Source organism: Malania oleifera, chromosome 4 (assembly GCF_029873635.1).
Source record: "Malania oleifera isolate guangnan ecotype guangnan chromosome 4, ASM2987363v1, whole genome shotgun sequence".
Classification (NCBI taxonomy): domain Eukaryota; kingdom Viridiplantae; phylum Streptophyta; class Magnoliopsida; order Santalales; family Ximeniaceae; genus Malania; species Malania oleifera.
This window is the reverse complement of record NC_080420.1, coordinates 11,838,480-11,853,408: the sequence shown is the minus strand read 5'-3', so window position 1 is coordinate 11,853,408 and position 14,929 is coordinate 11,838,480. Positions and strand designations below refer to the sequence as shown.

Here is a 14,929-nt window from a genome sequence, read left to right as displayed (position 1 = left end):
AGGAAAAGATCTACCTGACACGGAAACAGTTGTGTTGTTGTTTACAGCAAAGGCAGATGATAAAGATGTTGAATTAGAAGTCTTGAGGAGACTCAAAAGATGCTCACATTGCTCCGAAGTAAAAGGGCAAGAATTTGCTACGTTTACTGAATCTTTATCTACAGCAACTTGATTAGCAGAAGTGGTGTATCTTGATGCTGACTTATTTTTGGTAAATTTGTAACCAGGAGGATAACCATGTAGTTTATAACATTTTTCTGTTGTGTGATTCTCATAACCACAATGAGAACATGGCCCCTTTTGCTTGTTATATTTGTAATGTCTTTGCTGATGTGCATTTGAGGAAGAATAATTTTTACTCATCATTGCTGCAGATTCAATAGAAGGCACATGCCCTGTAGCAGCTCTTTGACGTTCTTCCTAAACAATCAGTACATATACTTTGCTGATTGAAGGCAGAGGATCACTCAACAATATTTGTCCACGAATTTGTGAATATGTGTCATTTAACCCCATAAGAAATTGCAGCACATAATCTTCATGAGATGACTTTCCATAGGCACATCCTTGACCACAAACACATTTCTTAGTGGCTATGTAATTGGACAATTCATCCCACAAACCTTTGAGCCTAGTAAAATATGCTGTTACAGTTAGGTTTTCTTACATCAGATTGGAGATGTCCTTCTTTAATTGATAGAGACTTGGTCCATTTGATTGCTGAAAACGAACAGCAAGATCATCCCAAAAATCTTTCGCAGATTCATGATACAAAACACTTGATGTTATGTCTCTGGAAACAGCATTTAAGAGCCAAAAAGGATCATTGTATTGCATTTTGACCAGTCTGCAAACAGAGGATCTTCATCCTTTGGCTTTGCTATTATGCCATTTATGAAACCAGATTTATTTTTAGCTGATAAAGCTAAAATTATGGCACGCCTCCAACTTGGATAATCATCAGGTCCAGTCAACTGCTGAGATACTAGAAGTGAACCAGGACTTTCACCATGATGCATGAAATATGGATTAGATGGATCAATTTCAGAGGATGAAACAGGAGAAGTCATGATAAAAACAAGAAGTAAATGGAATGCTGAATGTATCTTTCTTCAAAGAAAAATAGTGTCAAAACAAGATTGCTCTGATACCATTTCACAGACAGCAAAAGATTGCTGTGTAGTATGAAGATGAAAAGGAAAATGCAAAAGCCATTGAGTTTACAGAAAGCTGCGTGAAAAGCTACTCAAATTCTTATTCTCTTTTCTCTTATCTTCTCATTGTATATAGCAGAGTATATATACACGAAAACTAAACAATAAAACTAAACAACAGAAAAACTATACATAAACAATAAACTGTTAAGTGCTGAACGTGAAGAACAACTGCAGCAACTAACAGACAACAAACAGAATATATTTTAACAAACTCTAATTGTTTAAGAAGTAAATACAATCGTATCTGTCTATTGACTAACAAAAGGCAACCATCAATAACTAAAACTAATGATACATTTTTATAACAACCTCTCTTCCAATCCAAATAAAATATAAGCTCTCAAGGAAGGGGTATTTAATTTTCATTTTTCTCCCTCCATTTGTCTAGGAGCCATTTCCACACATCGTCCCATGGCATCAAAACCATGGACTTTAATTCAAGTCCAAATCTCGAAGATGCTCTCACTCATTAAACAGGACATCATAATGTATTTCATTGTTGAAGTAATGAGTTCAGCTTCTTTTCAAGCAATTTTGCCTGTCGAAGAGCATCCAATGCCTCAGCTTGCCTTCCCACACGTTTCAAATTTACTGCCTTCAACTTCTCTGCCTTAATACGTTCCTCCAGTTTCGCACTCTCTTGACTAGAGTTTTCACTTTTGACTCTCTCTTGGCTAGAATTTTCACTCTTAACAGTGAGTTTCTCAGGCTCTGATTTTTCAGGGCTGTGTGATACAGTATTCTCATCCTGGAATCCAATTGCTCTCAAGGAAGACATAAGTTGGGGATCCAGAAGGTCCTCAACACCCATATCATCTACTGGTGTTGCTTTATTCACTGAAGCCCTTGTGGCATCATGGGCAGCTGACTCTTCCAGTTGGGCTTCAAGCACCTTGGCTAATTCAAATTCAGCTTCTGCTTCATCCATCCGGCCTTCCCTACGCAGCTTCAAGGCCTGACGTTTGTGGCCAAGAGATTCCTGTTGCAACTTGAAACGATCTCGAGCAGACAATGGTCTTAAATTAGATGAAATGTGCTCAGTCTGCCCACCAGCAGTAACATTAGAAGTAGAAATTGGCACATCACTGGCACTGGTGCTGGGCTGAGGATCACTTTCCTCTATACTCTTCTCCAACAGCTTTGCCTGCCGAAGTTCCTCTCGAGCATCTGCCAATTTCCCTTCTCTCTTCAGAGAAACTGCCTTCCTTTTATGAGCCAGGATTTCCTGCCGAAGGGAATTTTGAATGGTCTGAGAAACAAAGGCCGAAGTTGGTTTTGCATCTACAGTTTCAACCGCTTCATCCTTCTGCTTTGAATTTGACTCTACATCAGCCACTTCATCCTTCCACCTCAATTTTTTCAGCATTGAGAGGAGTGATGCATCTTGCATATCTTTTTCTGTAACATCCTCCACATCCTCTTCATCAGCAGCACTTTCAAGGGGAGATCTAGAAGTCACATTTTCTTTGTGGGATTCAACAAGAATTTCTTTCTTTGATTCTTCCATGTCTGACATTTCAGCCTCCAATCGTTTCGCCATTCTCAGCATTTCCTCTGCATCCTCAATGTTTCCTTGACGTCGAAGTTCAAGGGCCTTTCTTTTCAAGCCTAAAAGTTCCCTCTGTATTTCAGCTTTACTTCTAGATATTCCACTTTGGGTACTAGAAGGGTTTTGGACAAGAGAGGAATTAATGAACTGCGCAGGAGGACTATCACTCTGTCTAGAAACATTTGATGGAAATATATCAACTCCATTATCATCCTTCCAACCCAAATTCTTTAGAAGCGCGAGGTATGTTGGGTCATGCATGTCATGATCTGTTACATCCCCTTCTTCTCCTTCATCTGCACTACCCAGACTACTAGAAATATCAGCATGTGTATCATTACTAACATCAGCAGGTACAACCCTCACATTTGAAGCATTATCCATGTCTTTGAGCTGCTGCTCAAGAACCTTCCCTTTCTTTAGTTCTTGTTCTGCCTCATCAATCCTTCCTTCCCTTCTCAAAGCAAGAGCCTTCTTTTTCAGGCCCAAGAGCTCTCTTTGTATCACTAATTTACTCTTTGGAGCAAGTTTAGAATTCAATTCTTCTTTTTGAGAAGCATTTATGTCATATACCTTATCAGAACTTGATGGTTTCTTAGCAGTTTGATAGTTTGAATCCTTCTGAACAATATTTGGATTGTCTGCGATTGAGCTGTTTCCTTTAGAAACAGAATTGTCTAAGTCCCTTACAAGTATTTTTGCCTTCTTTAGCAGTTGCATTGCATCTGCAGCATTACCGGTGCTTCTTTGATTTACAGCCTCCCTTCTTAAAGATTGAATTTGACTTAATATTGCCTCTCTATCACTAGGGGTGGACTCAGAAATCATCCCCTCTGGTTGATTAGAATCTTCAGTCCAACCTAAGGAATTCAGTGCAGCTGCCATTTCTGGGTCATCCATATCCTCATCTGTCACTTCAAAATTGTCCACACTGAAATCATCACCAACACCCATGAGGTGGTTTAAATCAAAACCATGAACTGGATCATTCCCAACTGACAGATCATCGTGTTTATCAACATCCATACTACGAATTAAAGAGGATATCTCATCATCAGAATCTTCAGCCTCAACCAAAAATTCCTGTTCCTCAAGTTGCTTTTCCAAAATTTTAGCTCTCTTTAATTCCTCCTTAGCTTCAGTGAGCTTCCCTTGACGCTTAAGCAAGAGGGCTTGTTTCTTTAAAGCAATGACCTGTGTCTTGTCCACGGTATGAGTTCCATTATCAGGATTAGTCTTTTGGGAAAATTTTCCAAGAAGAGTGGAAAGTTCACCCTCCAAACTCATACTGGTTGGTTTTTTGTCTCCATCGTGAATATCTGCATCAGACCACCCCAGTTCTCTAAGTTCTGCAGCAAGTTCATCTTTTTCTTTACCCGTTTGAGGAGAATGCTTATTTTTTCTCTCAGGTTCTTTCGGGACATCTTTGATTTTCTGAATTTCCGCAATGCCGCTGGATGACAGTGCCTTCCTATGATTTTTTCTCAATAGTAGTTCCAAAGCCCCAGCCTGTCTTTCAAGCTCCTTTCCCCTCTTAAATGCTTTTAGGGCTTCATCGGATTTCCCTTCCCCTTTCAGAATTTTATACTTTTTCTTTTCATCCAGAGCTTGTTGACGTAATTCTTCGGGACTAGCAGATCCCATCTCACCCATCGCATGATTAGGCTCATCCACAGAGTGACTCTTAAGCACCTCTCCCCCATCATCCTGAGTTGCAACATTTTGAATATTTGAGCATGAGGCACTGCTTGTTGCCTTTGGAATACCTGAAGTGACACTGATGGCAGATTCCTGTGCTAATGAAAAAGATCGCTTTTCATCCTCACCAAGAATCTGGTTTAGAACTTCATCTTCATACTTTGGTGTCAGTCTTGAACCACCTACAAATATGACCAATACGTAGCAAGGAATATATCTTTAAAAATTGAGAAGTAAACTAAACAATTTTGCATTTATTCTAATAGAAACAGCAGGACAATATGGCTATAAGCAACAAGCATAAATTCTTGTTTTTATTTTTATTTATAGCAAAAGAAGATTTCAATAATAGGAAGAGAATTTACACGAGGGAGAATAAGACATCACCTGAACACAACCTGGAACAATCCAGACAAAAGAAAAAACCAAAAAAAAAAAAACAAAAAAAAAACCAAAAAAATAAAGATCAACATGCCAATAGGTTCCCCCAATCTCTTTGTAACTCCCTCTAATGCTAGTGAAGGAGTCTATCTATCTCTCAAGGGGTTTAGCTCAGACATATATCCTCTGAAAATTCAAAATCTAGCAACCACAGTGAGGCCAAATACTGAATTTTATCCCAAACCAATGGCCAATTTAATTTCTTTCCAGTGAATATCCTTGCATTATGCCCCAACCATAACCCCCATAAAACTGCAACTCTGCAAGTGTTCCACACTTCCATAAGACTGCCTTATCCTTCCTCCTACTAAAGCCTGCAAAAGAAATAGCTAACAATTCACCCACCGAAGAAAGGTATACCCAACTCTTATCTTGAAATACCAAAAAGGTTATTCCAAATCCTCCAAGAAAATTCCCAATGCAAAAGAAGATGAAAAACCGTCTCAGAATTTTTGTAACAGCTGGGAGAGAGCCTTCAAAGGTCTCCTAGAAAGTTATTAGTATTAATTTTATTGAGCACAACTAACCAAGAGAAAGCCTTAATTTTTGGACCTTCCAGATGAAACAAAAGAGTTGGAAAGAAGAATTGAATTGAGTCAAGAATCCAAAAAAATAAAATTACAAGAAAACAATCCTGACTGATCCAAGGACCATGACCAAACATCCCTTCCAAAGAAAGACTACTCCATTCAATAAAGATAACAAAGAAAAGTTCGCCAACTCCCTGTCATAAAGAGGTTTCCTAAAATCTGGACCATGACCAAACATCCCTTCCAAAGAAAGACTACTCCCATTCAATAAAGATAACAAAGAAAAGTTCGCCAACTCCCTGTCATAAAGAGGTCTCCTAAAATGGAGATTTTAGGAAACCAATGGGCTACTCAATTCCCCAACAAAGAAGGATATGGCTTTATTTTCTCGAAGCATAGTTAAAATAGACGAGGGAATGAAGTGGATAAGGATGCATTACCCAGCCAAGGGTCTTTCCAAAAGAGGGTCCGAGAGCCCCACTCAACCTCAAGTTTAGTGTGAGGGATGAAAGAAGGATAAATCTGGGATATGGACCTCCATGGACTCCCAAAAAAACATCTTCAACTAACATTCATATCACACATATTCTCATCCAACCTGAACTTGCTTCTCATTACTCTATGCGAAAGGGACGATTTTTCTAGAGGGAAGCACCATAGCCATTTAGCTAAAAGATTTGTGTGCTTCGACACCAATTTCCCTAAACTCAACCCTCCCTCCTTTTTTGACCCACAAACCTCGCCCCCAGCTAATTAAGTGGTCTCTGTGAACCCCCCCCCCCCCCCCCCCAAAAAAAAAAAAAAACCAGCATTAATTAATCAATCAAGTAATTAATTAGGAAAGCAAACATTCCATCTACCAAATACTATTGTTTTCCAATCATTCTGCACCACGTACATCAAGCTCTTGTATAACAGCTGTGCTTCAAATTAGCAACATAGTCATGTACTGAAAGAAATTGCTCACCACCTGAAAATATGACTCCAACGTTACCATATTTCACCATCTGTACACAATTCTTGGTTAGTTTGCAGTACAGCAAACTAAAATTCCAAATTTTCTACCACCCATTATGTAACAGATAATCTTTGTCATGGAATCTAAATCTAAGACACATTTGGTTCATGTTATAAAACAATTGATAGGATGATAATCCTTATCCTATGTTCACTATCACTATAAGGGCCACAGATGGTTGTCGGTTGGACAACTTGATCTGTCAGGGATACTTTTGTCCCAATGATGTTGCTATATCCATCAGATAATATAACCCATTTAAAATCAAGTGCTCCCTTGCATAAAACACCAAAATTACTAGTCACAATAATATGGCTGTTGGGAAGTCCAAGACGGGTTTGGGACTTTGGGTTAAGTAAAAAATACTTTAGCCAGAATGAGATGGTCATCCAAAGATACAATTCACATGAAAATATGGCTACTGGGAAGTCCAAAACAGGTTTGGGTTAGTTAACCAGATTGCCAAATCATTTAGGCTTAAAAGAAACGAAAAATTGCGCCTTATAGTTTTGATCTTTGAGTCGATCCATTAATTTCATAAAATAATAAATTTCCAAGCTATAAAAATATAGTTAAAACTCATCAAAAAAATATAAGAAGAGAAAAAGAATATCAACTACAATTTAAATGGAGAAGAAGTAAACTTAGAAATGGTCAATTAAAATAGCCAAAAAAAAAAAAGTCAATCCAAATCATTTCATTCATAACTACAAGAAGTTACAAAGAACCCAAGTACACAACCCAGATTCATCGATAACCAGTAAGGTTGGGAATGTTTATCCTAAGTTTAACTTCAGGCCAACCTATCACGCTGATGAAAATTTAAATACTATAACATAATCAGAAAAATATTCAATAATGAATAATACTACAAAAATAATTACATAACATTGATTATTAAAACAGCAATCTCAACCAGTCAAGTCTTAAAAATGTACCTCTTCCCAACCTACTTTTGGGGCCATGTCGCATCTCAAAGCGTGCTGCCTCTTCTAATTTTTTACAGGGTTCACAAATACGAACCGGCGAATCACCTTGTCCACGCAAAACCATTCTATGCAGGGTACAACTGTTACAATATAGGCCCCCACACCGTCGACAGTGATGCTGAAAATTCAAAAAATAAATAAATTCTTAACAAGTATTAAAGACAAAAAATTCATTAAATGAATTAAAATCTTCTTAGAGGACTTAATGAGGGTTAATAAATTTGACAAATGCACAATGATGGTACTATTCAGAAGCACAAGCACTTTAGGGTTGAAAACATTCCATTCTTGTGCTTGTGTCTTGTTGTGCCCCATATTTATCAATGTTGACCATACCACGCCACATTCCTCATGCCAAAAATAGCAACATGACAAGAAAGTTCATTTAACCAGCTATAAGCTTCAATACAGTGAATGGATAAAACTTCACTTAAATTGAAGTGCTGAACAAGTTTCCCAAGGTCAGCATGAAATGTTGGCCATCACCTTGAAGATCAAAATATCCATAAAGTTGTCTTCATAAAACACAACTTAACAGCAGAATGTTTCCATACAATATTAGAACCCTGAACCATGACTTAATAACTGTTAAGGCCTGACATACATTGTTGGCCCACAACCCAACAACTTAAGCTTTTAGGTAATGTGGTAATCTAACATGGTGTCAAAGTCAAGTTGCCAAGGCATCCTGGGTTCTAGTCATGTTACCCGCATTTATTATGTGGTGTTTAAAAAAATATTATATTCCTTGTAATGGGTGTAATCTATAGTGTGTATCTCTCCACATGCTGTCGAGCTGCACATATGGGGGAGTGGCCCACAATTTAACAGCTTAAGCTTTTATGTAAAGTGGTAATTTGACACATATGAGTATGTTACTAAAACTGACTGTAATCTAATAAGAAGCTCCAACAACAGTGTGTGCTATGCATAAGAAGAAACAAAAAGACTATCAATAAAACGAATCCACAGCTACAACTACACATCTATATTGTAGTAAATATGTTAGAAATTCATGAAAGAATTAAAAAACACACTCACTCTTAGGAAAACCGATTGACATCCGTATGTGAATGTACTAATATTAGTCCCACTCTTGCAGGATTGCCAAAGAGAAGGATGCAAGAAAATAAGAGAAAACAATAGGAAAGTAAAAGAGAGAGAGTAAACATGAAGAAAAACTCAATTTAGGCTTCATCATCAATATTCCAATAAAGGCTTTCTCCTAATCACACATCAAGCCCTTCTATAGGCCTTCTCCAAGAAATAAAGAAGCAAACAATTTCTAGGAAATAATATCAAATCCAAAAAAAAACTAGACTAGCACATAATTGAAAATATTTATATCACAGAAAATCCTAGGTAATCATAAAGATCTTAGATAATCATAAAGACTATTATGTCTATGCCTATGGTTGATACAAAGATCTTTTTTGAGTGTGAACCCCATCAATTCCCCTATGGTGAGAAAAACATTCCGTGGAAAGAAAGATGTTCTAAAGATCCAGATCTAGACGACACAACTCATCCTAGATAACTTAAGTAGAATCGGAAGCATAGCAGTCCACTCCACGAGGTATTGCTATAACCTCCTTGTGTAGGTGCAACATGCTCATCTCTAAGAATGCCTCTCCACATGATCTGTAGAAGAGGGGCAAAGGAGATGGAAGCACAGGAACTGGACTGATAGATGAACTGCTCCACAGTATCTCCAAGCATAAGCTCAAAGGTGCCTCGGCATGGGATTAAGTCCTCAATTTTGAAAATAAGACTAGCACATATTGAATGGTAGTTCAAGTACAAAAGCATTAGAACCCAAACAACAAAGAATGCAAGAAAAGCCAGAAGCATAGGCATGTAACTTCTTAAAAGAATGCTAGGGTAACGTGAGGATGGACAGGCACCTATTGTCTCATATTCAACCTCATTAAATTCGACACGCGAGCGTCAGCGTCGGTAGCTAGTTTATATTGTGCAGTTTTCATAGAAATCTTTCATCTAACTCATCATAAAGGTCAAGGGTACATTGGCCAGAAGACTTGGCTGACAAACACGGGCAAGCATCAGGTGGCAAGCGGATAACATCAACAGGGTAGCCAGGGGAACAGCCATTGACAACCTCAAAAGGACTCTTTCTAGTGGTAGACCAATACACTGGATTATTAAACACAAACTCTGCAGTAGGTAAGAACAAATCTTTCCAAGCTTATCCGCTACTATGAACCTAAATAAGTCACTCAAACTATAATTAACCACCTCAGTTTGGCCATTCATTTGCAGCTGAAAACTTTAGCTATTGTCAAACAATTCCCATATGGTCTTCTAGAGATAGCTAGCAAATTTCACATTATTGATGTGCACAACTGTGGAGCTGAAAATTTCAAAGAAAGAAGAGCTGGTCTATATGTGATGCATCGGTGCACTGGTTTTACCTCATGGAATGAAATTGATCATTTTTCAATACCCCTAACAATCACCACAAGAACGGAATCATAATCTCAATAATTTTAGGCCACCCTAGAATAAAGTCCATGCTTAGGTCCTTCCAAGGTGTATGAGAAAGTGGATGAGGAGTATATAGACCTTCTTAGCCTTGTCTAATTGGTAGGTGCAGCATTGAGAGATGATCCTCGCAACATCTTTCTTTAAGGTGTTCTTGTAGAACCTATCCTCAAGCAGAAGTATTGAACTTATACCTACCTAAATGGCTACAAGAACAAATAACCATCCCTAACCATAAAATAGAAATAACATGACAATTATCATCTTGGTCTCTTTTGAAATGATACCAAAGTCAGCACAAGAAGGGGACTTATCCTTTATATGCTCAAATCTCAGCATGTGAAACCATAGAGGTTAAAAGTACTGCAACTCGACAAAAGTGTTAAGAGGGCTTATTCTCTGTACCTGTATAGTGCCTAAGAACAAAAGAGCATTATTGGAGAAATTCAACCCATTTAGCATGCCTAGCACTAAAGATTCTTTTGCAGGTTTAGAAACTTAAATGCGAGGTGATCAAATTATATGACAAACTCCTACGGTAGCAAATAATACCTCCAATGTCTAAGTGCACGCATCATAGCATAGAACTTTTCTTCATGTCATATATTTCGACTTTGCATCATTGTATATCTAGCTAAAGTAGTACAAAGGAAGCTAAAGGCTGACCCTCTTGACTAAACACTGACACATCGCACGCAATCTCAATGATTTTAGAAAGGGCTGGATGCAATAAACAGGAGACTCAAGCATCTTGAGCTTTATTTCCTCAAAAGCTCTAGCAGTAGTTGTAGGCCAACAGAACTCCACTTTCTTCAAAAAATCAGTTGTGGGAGCCATAATGGTGTTAAGGTTACTAATGAACTGCCTTTAATAGGTGGCTAGCCTCATAAATAGATTTGGGCTGTGGTCAGTCCAATATAGCTTTCACATTCAAAATAGCACTGACCACGACATACTGAAGAAAATGGCACAAGTCTGAAGGAAGAATATTTCTTAAAATGCATCTTAGCATATAAGATGCAGGACCAAATGACAGAAGAGAAGGATGCGAGAAGACAAGAGAAAACAATAGGAAAATAAATAGAAAATTAAAAAGGAAAGAGTAATGAAGACAAAAATCAATTTAGGGCACAATGTCCAATATTCCAATCAACCTCCTTATGGTTACACATCAAGCCTCTATATAGGCTTTCTCATAATACTAAATAACAATATTAGGAAATAATTATCATATCCTATAAGGAAACATTCTCTACAAAGTAGACCAACATATAATTGTAAAATATTTAAATCATAAAAATCCTAAATAAAGACAATAGTAAATCCCAAATAAAGATACTATAAAACCATTGTGGTCCGCCCCTTCCCCAGACCCCGCATACGCGGGAGCTTTGTGTACTGGGCTGCCCTTTTAGTAAAGACCCTAGGTAAGCATAAAGACCCTACATTATGTCAAGCTTACGGTAGACACAAAGATCTAGCAGAGTGTGATTCTGATCTCACACTCTACGTTTGGTGATTTCCATCAAAGAAAAGTGCCTTTGCAATAGCACATCCTGCAAGAAAGTTGCTTATGTTTGACCAGACCTCATTTCATAGAAGATGCATAAAATGGCTTCATAATAAATGAGCAAGTCTTTTATAAAACTGAATCTGAATATTCTGAGAATGCTTAGGAAAATTTGGAAAAAAAATTCATAGATTATTCCCAATAGGCTAAAATGTGGAGTATTCAGGTACAGCAACGAAGCTGACCAATTTATATTGGAACAACTAAAATATTGGGACTAGTTGACAGTTGAAACTACAAACAATTTTCTTCATTGCAGGCAAAAAAAAAAAATTGCTGTTCATAATGTCTAGAGCTCGATCGTTCATAAGACCAAACTAACAGAATGGATTTTCTATTTCAAAGTTCTGACACTTCTTAAAGATTATGGAAACACAGGAATCCGAGAAGGATATGCACAACCATCAACTACTTCAACTAAGCACCCGAAAGACTGGAATTTCTGACACTGAGATTCTTTTTCAAAAACAAAATAGAAGAAAACTAAAGGAAGGCGTGAAGAACCCCATTCATAATAACCAAAAATCCTCCCGTTGTTTAACTAAGGAAACGTTCTGGGTGTCTCTCCAATAATATATATTCAAAATAATAGCCCAAATAAATCAAGGAAATTAGCTAATTCATGATGATTATATAAAAAAAATTATAACCCAAAAGGACGAACTTCAAAACATTTAATACGCAGGATTATCAAGCCAATATTTTCAAAAGAAATATGTCCATCAGATCAGATGAAGGGACAAGAAAAATGGAATGACAAACCTTGCGATTGATGAAGGTGAACTGAGAAGAACAGCCCTGGCAATGAGAAGCGTCAACCGCCCAATTTTTCCCTCTCACTGATGGCTTTGCCGACAATCCAATCTTCTCCAACATCTTCTTCTTCCTTTCTTCTTCTTCTTCTTCTTCTTCTTCTTCTTCTTCTTCTTCTTCTTACCAGAGCATTGACGAGGAAGACGAAGTAGGAAGTTGGAACAAACTTGAATTAAATTAAAACAACGAAATCGCCTTATTTGCAGAAACAGCGACTTTTCGACAACACGCATGTACAGCATTGTACTTACTAAGAAAAATCTAAAATCAAATCAAATTCAATTGAAAATTTGATTAATTATTTTCTGATTAAAAATTTTAATTTAAAACTTTTAAGTTTTTATTGTCCGAGTTTGGCCCATTCAATTGGTACGCTATAATATATAATTTTAGAGATAAAAATTTTTAAATTTACAAGTTAAATTATCATGAAATAAAAAATATTATTTATTCAAACTTTAAATTATATTTAGTGATTCCAAATGATTAACTATTGAATATTAGTCTGGAAATTGATTAATTGAATTCTAATTAATCATTTTAAACGTTTCGATTTTGATTTGCATTTTCTAACAAACTTGAACTTGAGAGGGGTTTATGGTTCGGGTTGATTAATATGGGTTCACTAACTAAACCATGTCCACCTCTAATTAAAAGTAATCATTAGCCCTCACGGGTATAGCGCGGTGGAAAGATATTAGCACATAAGAAGAAGCATCAGGAGTTCAATTTCAAATAGATTCACTCACGGAACCAGCGGTACCTATGAATTGTGAGAAATTATTTTATGAGCTAGCGGAGATCGTGGATGGTGAGAGTTCGCTCTATGAATCAGTGGAGACCGTCGATGGTGAGAGTTTTCTAGAGCCAACGGGGACCGTGGATGGTAATAGAGATGTGTCCCGAGGGTCGGGTTGGCCGAATGTTCAACTGATGTACGGAAGTCGTATTCGCATTCCGGACTTTACTTGATCAACGAGACCTAGGGGGAGGACGCTAATTCGTAAGTTTAGTGCCGCATTAGGAGGTCTAAAGGGCTTGTTGATGGCTGAAGTTTTTATGTAATAAAAAAAAAAATTAATCATTAAATAGTTATGGGGCATAATACCTATTTCTTTGATTTCCTTTTATAATGCATAGTATGTGTGTTAGATATTTGAAAGTTTTAAATTTAAAATTAGTTTATCAATTTTATCTTTTTTTTTTTAAAGAGATTGAAAATATTAAGTAAATTCATGAAATATAATTTTACAAATTTATTATTATTTTAATGTTTTACACAAGAAATATGTGTGTATAGATATTTGAAAGTTTTAAATTTAATTTTAGTTTATCAATTTTGTCGATTGAAAATACTAAGTAAGTAAATTCATAAAATATAATTTCACAAATTTATTATTATTTTAATGTGCTACACAAGAAATTTTACCAAGTAATCGCAAGATCACACCTTTTTAAAATTTTCTAAATATTACACAAGAAATTAAAATTTTAGAAAATAATGAAAAATGTTATTTGACTTTCCTATACAAATTAAGAAAATTGGAAACAATGTAGTATTTTTGTAATCATATTGAAATTTTAAAATAAAAATAATAATATTTTGCGCAAGTGAATAGTGTCAATTTTTTTATTATTATTTTCTTATTTTTCATATAGTTATCACAAAATTGAGATTTAAGATGAATTTTTTATAGTTATTTGAAAAATAAAAAAATAAAAATTATTTTTTACAGTTAAATAACCTAAAGTTTTCAAAGTATATATAATTCTAGATGATGCGTGTGAATAGGAAGCCAAATCCTACAAAATTTGAGGTTGTATCTTATTTATCGATTTCTACGCTCACTAAATTACATGGAGCAAAATTATACACACACAAACACACCTAAAAAATATTATGAAATAACATATTCTTGACATTGACTATAATTATCAAAAACTTAAAGAAACTAATTTTGAAATTATCATATAATTATAAAGCAATGTTGTATATATAGCCATTTTTCTAAAAAACTTTTACGAATATTTATATAAATAAATGCAGTGTTTGAAGAGACATTAGATTTGAATTTTTTTTGGATTTGGATAAAATATAATACAAAATTGTATTAAAATTTATCCAAATCAGGTCAAATCAAAATCCAATATCCAAAATTCATGCTCCTAAATGCAACATAAAGATACATAGTTTAGAAAAATAACAACCATACTTAACTAAAAACACAAAAAATTTAATGGGTCAGAGCTTGAAAAGACAAAAGGTACAAAGGCTATTTCAGCCTAAATGTATAAGTGTTGGTTCTCATATGCTCATTTATATGAATAAATTAGTTATACAGAGTTAATTATAACTAATAGATAAAGAAATATATTATGAAATAAATAATAATATAAAATATTTTATAAATCTATAATAAGAAATATAAGGAATAATTATTCTCAAATTTCATAATAGGAGTTTCTATTTGTAACATCCCAACCTGGGTCTGTCAGGGAGCTCTGCATCTCTCCTCCTCCACCTGGACCAGACCACCAGGGAGCTGGGGGTCTTTTCGGACTGATGACTGGCCCCACAGACTAACTCGTGTCTTTTTCGATG

The 14,929-nt window shown here is 35.9% G+C and overlaps 1 protein-coding gene across 2 annotated transcripts; it reads right to left on the bottom strand.

Moving 5' to 3' along the window:
• Nucleotides 1–1,231: 1,231 nt before the first annotated feature.
• LOC131153291 (uncharacterized) lies at nt 1,232–12,663 on the bottom strand. 2 transcript variants are annotated; one of them, XM_058105497.1, is made up of 3 exons: nt 12,277–12,663; nt 7,392–7,560; nt 1,232–4,646 (listed from the first exon to the last, which is right to left on the bottom strand). In XM_058105497.1, exons 1-3 carry the CDS (start codon nt 12,388–12,390, stop codon nt 1,711–1,713), a joined length of 3,219 nt encoding a protein of 1,072 aa, XP_057961480.1. In that variant the 5' UTR covers nt 12,391–12,663; the 3' UTR covers nt 1,232–1,710. The 2 variants fall into 2 exon arrangements, with proteins under 2 accessions (XP_057961480.1, XP_057961481.1); XM_058105498.1 differs by having other exon boundaries at nt 7,407–7,560; nt 12,277–12,586.
• Between the last annotated feature and the right edge of the window lie 2,266 nt (nt 12,664–14,929).